Source organism: Haliotis cracherodii, unplaced genomic scaffold (assembly GCF_022045235.1).
Source record: "Haliotis cracherodii isolate W230 unplaced genomic scaffold, xgHalCrac1.p SCAF_1, whole genome shotgun sequence".
In the NCBI taxonomy this organism is placed as follows: Eukaryota; Metazoa; Mollusca; class Gastropoda; order Lepetellida; family Haliotidae; genus Haliotis; species Haliotis cracherodii.
In genome coordinates this window covers 35107561-35114737 of record NW_027266264.1, presented here as the reverse complement: position 1 = coordinate 35114737, position 7177 = coordinate 35107561, and the positions used below count along the sequence as shown (strand labels likewise).

At 42.5% G+C, this 7177-nt stretch overlaps 1 protein-coding gene across 2 annotated transcripts; it reads left to right on the top strand.

The window, feature by feature from the left end:
- The first annotated feature begins 149 nt into the window (after window positions 1–149).
- Window positions 150–5898, top strand: LOC139476902 (thiosulfate sulfurtransferase-like). 2 transcript variants are annotated; one of them, XM_071259462.1, is made up of 7 exons: window positions 150–481; window positions 810–1011; window positions 1544–1639; window positions 2083–2218; window positions 3503–3652; window positions 4313–4437; window positions 5576–5898. In XM_071259462.1, the coding sequence occupies exons 1-7, from the start codon at window positions 192–194 to the stop codon at window positions 5633–5635; spliced, it is 1059 nt and encodes a 352-aa protein (XP_071115563.1). In that variant the 5' UTR covers window positions 150–191; the 3' UTR covers window positions 5636–5898. The 2 variants fall into 2 exon arrangements, with proteins under 2 accessions (XP_071115563.1, XP_071115572.1); XM_071259471.1 differs by lacking the exon at window positions 1544–1639.
- Window positions 5899–7177: the final 1279 nt, after the last annotated feature.

Sequence of the window (7177 nt, the reverse complement as noted above, 5' to 3'; positions counted from 1 at the left end):
AGCCTTGCATGCCTTTACTACTGATATTCGCAAACACCCTGAACATGCATTTATGCAGATTACTTGTACAGCCCATTATCCAGATTCAATAGGCCAGTGATTTTCACCACAGGGTCATTACCTAATAGTCCATGCTGACAAACTTGCTTTCGAGGTCGTCTGCGAATTTGTTCGTACTGACTTTTAGTTACATGGTGCACATGACTTCGGCCTCGTCTGCGACCTTGTTTGTTATTATTATTAGTTACCTGGTCCTGAGCATGGCGCTGTGTTTTGGCCTACTGACCGAGATTATTTCGAGAGGCGCTGTGCTGAGATCTTTCGCTCTCGTTGGCCTGTTAGATGCGAGCGCGGGGAGCATGGCCTCCCCAGTGGTGACGCCGGAATGGCTCTCAAGTCAAATAAAAGTCGGAAACAAAGATTTAAGAATTTTTGATACCACCATTGGACCAGCTGGTCCATCTACAGACGATTTTGAAAGGTAAGAATGTTTTCATGTTGCATGTCATTGTGTTAGGTCACGTAGGGCCCAGGTTGCGTTTTGGAGGTGCGACCAAAAGGGTGTTTCAGTAATGTTTCCGATTAACTTGTAAAATCGGCTATGAATATTACTTTAGATTTGTTGAGGTTTCTCTTCAGAAAAATAAGGTTACGTGTAACAGAAACAAACCGCGACATTTATAATGGTCTATAGATGGAGCTTAAATTGAATAATGCATGTTTTATTATTGCAACGTGTATGCATGCATATATTCTGTGACATTGATCATTTACTTTCACACAAATTATTCATTTTCAATACTTTTCAGTGAACATGTACAAGGAGCACAGTTTTTCAACTTAAAAAAGAATGCCCCCTTCACTCAACACCTCCCTTTGGGGCTACCAGATCCCACAGATTTTCAAGATTACGTGAGATCTCTCGGCATCAACGCATCCAGTCACGTCATCCTTTACGAAAACGTCGATCAAAACGGATCTAAAGCATGTCGAGGATGGTGGTTGCTAAGAGTAACGTATTATTCTCCAATTATTACATTGACTTGTTCCAAGCCCGGTCGCACACAGACTCCCCGTGAACATACGGGTTAGAATAGGTCTTCAACGACCCATGCTTGTCGGCGACTAACGTGATCGAGTGGTGATGCTCGCTGACTTGGATGGTGCATGTCATCGTATCCCAATGGCGTATATCGATGCTCATGATGTCAATCACTGGATTGTCTGATCCAGTCTCAATTATTTACAGATCGCCGTCATATAGCTGGAATATTCCTGAGTGCGGCGTTGAACAACAAACAAATAAACCCACACGGTTAACAAAGCACCTCAGCATTCCAATTGCTGAGGCGGCTCAGTTCGAAAGGCTGTCAGGCTTGGTGGTTGTGTGCCACATGCCTTTTTGTGTGGATTTTATCGTGATTGCTCATGTTAAGAGTTGATGTATCAAGGCATGGACTCGATTATTTAATGATAACGTGACGTACCTGAAATAACTGCGGCACCAAACAACATTCACCCACTCATTTCATGGTCCCCACAGGTTCACGGAATAACGAACGTATCCGTGTTGAGTGGGGGACTGGTCAGATGGAAGAAGGAGGGTCACCCAGTCACAGATAAGCAGGTCGAGTATGAGGTGGGTGCTATCTCAGACAACATAACGGCAAATCTACACGTACACGCAAAAGTTCCAAAGCATACACGCACCTGTAAAACATGAAAAAAATACCTGTGGAGTTTCCGGGTTAGAACAGGTCACTAGCAACCTATGCTGGTCGTAACAGGTGACGTCATGGCTCGGATGATCAGACTCGGTGACTTTGTTGATTGCGTGTCGACGTACCCCGACTGCTCATGATATCAATCACTGGATTTTGGTTCTGACGGTCGTCATATAGCTTGGGTATATTGTTGCGTGTCATTCACACACGTGATCATAATCACACAAACACACATATACCACACACATTCACTCGCTCACACACACATCCGCGCGCACTTCACACGGGTTTATTGTGATATGAGATCTGAAAGATGTGATGTTTGTCGAATTCAGAATATATTTATCATATTCCCCAGAAAGGTGACGTGACGGTCAAGGTCAACAAAAGCCTGGTGATGCTCTATGATGACATCAAACCCGGAGATGCCCGACAGTTCGTGGACACACGGCACCCCGACAACTTTAATGGCAAAGAAAAAGAGCCTTCAAAATGTAGGTACCCTAATGCCCATCAATGAATCGGAATAAAAAAGACTTCCCTGCATTTTGTGAAGATTGAGATCTTGAAACTCTCAATCAAATAGCCTTGAAGGCACGCACAGATAATTCAGTTGTTTGTTTGGTTTGTTGTTTAACGCCGCACTTAGCAATATTACAGCCATATGACGGCGGTCTGGACCAGACAATCAAGTGATTGATATCATAAACATCGATCCACGCAATTGGGATCGATGACATGCATCAACCAAGTCAGCGAGCCTGACCACCCGATCCCGTTATTCGCCTCTTACGACAAGCATAGTCGCCTTTTACGGCAAGCATGGGTTGGTGAAGACCTATTCTACCCCGGATCTTCACGGGCCTCATTGTTAACAATAAAACGTACCAGCGTATAACTATTGTTGTTGAAGGTGTTGTCGTTAATATTATCCAGATGATGTTCAAATTGATATTTTCAAGAATAGTGAGCAATCTCATTCAAATCAGTCCTTAGTTCTCGCTACCGCTAAACAAAGATCTGAAGACATCCCATTACAGGTCACGTAAGAACGATATGTCGCGAACTTTGACCGACCAATGAAATGACTAACATGGAGTCGACACGAAACAAACTTGATAAAAAGGACAAAAGAACGTTCTGGAATGTCTAATAGATGACCGAGATTGTTTGGCAGCGATTCCCGCGGGCTATGGAAAGTATCTTTTTTCAAAAGTTTATCCCATCGAAGCGAGAGATGATGCTTACGGTATCAGTCGTACGGTAAATGTCGTTCGGAAAACCCCGTGTTAACGTTGTCGAGGTGGCATGAATAGAAAACACATTCCGACTGTCGCGTTCCTGATCTGGAAAGCGACGCGCTGATTGGTCGGATGAAAGGTCGTTCTGACGTGACCCGTCAAGGGATGTCCTCGGATCCTCAGATGAGACTGAGGAGTGACGATTGCTCTTCCACACAATTAAGTCTGTTCATGGCAGACCAGGGGTTGATGGCATGAATACCCGGATCATGACCAATATATGCTGGCTGCAAGATGCGAGTACATGGATCGGATGGCCAGTTACTTGATTGATTGCATGTCATAGTACCCCGACTGTCGATCACTGGATTGCCTGGTGCAGCCTCGATTTACATGATCCTTCATAAAGTAATATTGTGATATTGCTGAATGCGGCGTTAAACAACAAACAAACATTACTCGGCTTTTACGACAGGGGCGGGATAATCGAGACCTGTTCTGCCCATGGAAACTCATCAATTCTCTTTTCTGAAACAGTCCAAACCTACTGTATGGGCTTTCTGGGACTGAAATCTGATGGCCTGGCGTTTCAGACCGGACACATTCCCGGAGCCGTCAACATCCCCTACCCCACCCTGTTCAAGGACGACGCAATTACCCTTAAAGGGAAAGACGAGCTTCTCCAAAGTGAGTCACCATAGCAAAAACATTACACTCGTAATTTGACCGGAACCATTACCACCAGAATAACAGGACTTTCCTTCAGTGTTACAACTAATATTATGTGCTTGCAGATTTGTGGATGTCATTGTCATTCGGCATTGCGACCACAAACATCACCTTGGTCTTACGTGATGGCAGAGAGACGTGGGTGAAATGGGGTTAATTTACGTCGCGTCAGAAACGTGCATGCACATGTATGTGTGTGGCTGCTTGTACTAGTCCGGATTGATGCCGATTTATAGTGCTAGCACATTGAAATACCATGCCGCAGTTTAACATAAATACCCCACCCAGATACAGTATACTGACTCCGAGCCGACCTGTCCTTGTTTTAGACCCATACTGCCGAACACCAGACAGGGTAACAACAACCATCTTTTAAAGCCTTTTAGTAGGATGCGACCGGGGATTAAACCCCGGACCTAACGCTCTCCGGGCGGACGCTCTACCACTAGACCACGGAGGCGGTCCGGTAGAGAGAGAAAAGTGTTCTAAGTCCAGAAGATTACCAAACTTCAAAACCCATTTAACATCGTGCTTAACCAATCAGATCGCGAAACCATACCACATTTAAATTTCTATCTATTGATTCCATGCAGCTGATATTATGATGCCGTGATCCAGTGTTTCAGTCTGCTGGGGTCAAGCTGGACCAACCCATGACGTCAACATGTTACATCGGCTTCACCGCCTGCATCCTCGCCCTGGCCGCCTGTGTCTGTGGGAAGGATGACGTCAGTGTCTACTATGTGAGTAAACCACATACTTTGTAGATCATACTGCTGGATATTTATTTCGCTTGTTGTATCAATATTAAAATTGTTCCTGACGTGTGGTAAAACTCTACCTAATTACCCAAAGTGTGTCGATAGGGGTTTAATCCTAAGTGGCGTCTTTTGAGGTCATACCACGCATTCATTCTAATCCGCGTATAGGGTCGTCAGTCGAGCGTCTACAGCTAACTGGCTGGCTTATTCAGCCATCGGTTACTTGGCAACGTTCACGTTCACGTTCCATGTTTTGCTTCGTGCAATTTATCGACAGAGGCAATTTCAGAAATTCATGACATTTCACGTTTGATAAATGTTTTCTCTTGGAAATCCATAGAGTTAATGTAGATATCATATAACGCAACTGAAACGCTTCACTGCCCCTTCAATAACGTCGTTATCTTGTTTATTGTTTTCTTGATTCTTGGATAAAAATATACTATGCAACTTACAAACGCCTTTGGGCGTTTCGGGTACATAAGTGACTATAAGTGTCTGTAGGAAATAGGGTTCCACGTCACATAACAGCCAAACCTTCATACATGCATCTTTATAAAACAATAGTTATCATTGCTATAATTCTAAGAATACTACCTCTGTTACATCATTTCCAAGTTCCTGTATTTTGGTTTCAATCACACTAAACTAACTCAGATTTTCAAAGGAAGTCCTCTTTACTGTCAACTATACAATAATTAGTTTATCATATACTAGTAACGGGGAGGTTTCTCGGCAGGATAAAAACAATACCTGTTGGGATCATATACAGACCGAGATACAAATATCAAAGGTCAAGCTTTATAGTAATATACTAGTAATATATTAGTAATATATATATATTAATGCGCACATTCCGGGAAAACTTGCAATGTTTAGGTTATGTTTGTTAGAGATGAGAAGAGATTTTCAAGCACAGAATGACATGACATGATAAAGAAGTTATTAAGGCTCGCTAAATACAATGTTTATTCCTAATACAGGATATTTACCATTCCCAAACACTCACGCGATGACCTCCATTCTTTCTTATATTTATTCAGTGCATGGCTCACTTTTCACTATTATCTAAAGCTTCATCTTAATACATTATATAAACATATTTTCATATCCTTCATAGGGTTCCTGGACTGAGTACGGACAAAGAGCTTCAGTCGGCAGTGTGGAGTGCAAGCATTGAATACGGAGCCTGTGGCAGGTGCATCCTCTCCTCATCTCCATACGCTGCTGCTGTTGCTGCTGCTGCTGCGTTGTCAGCCATTGAAGATGTACATAGAGGGCACTCATGTTTTATCATTTTCAAATGAATATTAACAACATTCCATAAGACATTGATGAACAGTAACATATTAAGTAACTTCTAGGCATTTAGAAGTCGGAGTACTAAGTAAGGATAAGAATTTATGGATAAACAACTTCTTTATTACAATTAAGAGCGACGTTTCGGTGTAGGTTGTAACGCCGTAATCAAGCAAGTGAACCTACACCGAAACGTAGCTCTTAATTGTAATAAAGAAGTAAATTCCATAAATTCTTATCCTTACGTAACATATTAAGTAGATACACGTTATGTTTTACATCGGTTCTGATATTTCAGCTACGTAGGTTATTACAGCCTAAAATACCTATATGGTGAGGTTCGTGTTTAATTGCCATTGATATAGTTACAGATGCTACTGATCCTATTAAGTGTTATGGATAATGAGAAAATTGGTGAGTGTTGTTTTAAGCCACAGTCGGCAATTCCAGCTATGTCAAGGCGACCTATAAATAGTCTGGGCCCACTTGCACAAAGCGGTATTAAAGTAATTCTCATGATCAGTTACAATAAGGAATGGAAAAAGAACATAAATAAAGTTCTAATATTCCAAAAAAAGTCTTTCTTTCTCCAAGTGCTTTTACTGAGGAAGCTAAAACTATTTGTTCATCACTAAGAAAACTACAACAAGCCATTGACATCAGGAGACACCAGCCAGCCATGAGCCGTGACCAAGGAACCTACCTGCCCAGTGCTTGGGACTTACTGCTTTGATCTTTGTGGTACAGTCAGTTAACTCACTTGCCTCGGGAAGATGCTACATCCATGTTCAACATTATTACAGTCAAAATACAGGGCACCGTAGCACAAAGCGATCGTAGCGATTCGACAGTCGTAAGTCTGTGTTAAAGTATGATGGTTACGGTCACCTTAGCGCTGTGACAGTCGTAAGTGTATGTTAAAGTATGGGGGTTACGGTCACCTTAGCGCTGTGACAGTCGTAAGTGTATGTTAAAGTATGGGTGTTACGGTCACCTTAGCGCTGTGACAATCGTAAGTCTGTGTTAAAGTATGATGGTTACGGTCACCTTAGCGCTGTGACAGTCGTAAGTGTATGTTAAAGTATGGGGGTTACGGTCACCTTAGCGCTGTGACAGTCGTAAGTGTATGTTAAAGTATGGGTGTTACGGTCACCTTAGCGCTGTGACAATCGTAAGTCTATGTTAAAGTAAGGGAGTTACGGTCACCTTAGCGCTGTGACAGTCGTAAGTGTATGTTAAAGTATGGGAGTTACGGTCACCTTAGCGCTAAGATTGCTTTGGGGGACTTCTTATATGTGGCATAATTTAATGCATCACTTATAATACCAACCTCAAACAAGTAATGTTTATGATGCTTGCTTGATATTTGAGTCCTTGTCAGTGGGAAACTACATACCTTTCAGGGGGATCCATAAGGAAACTA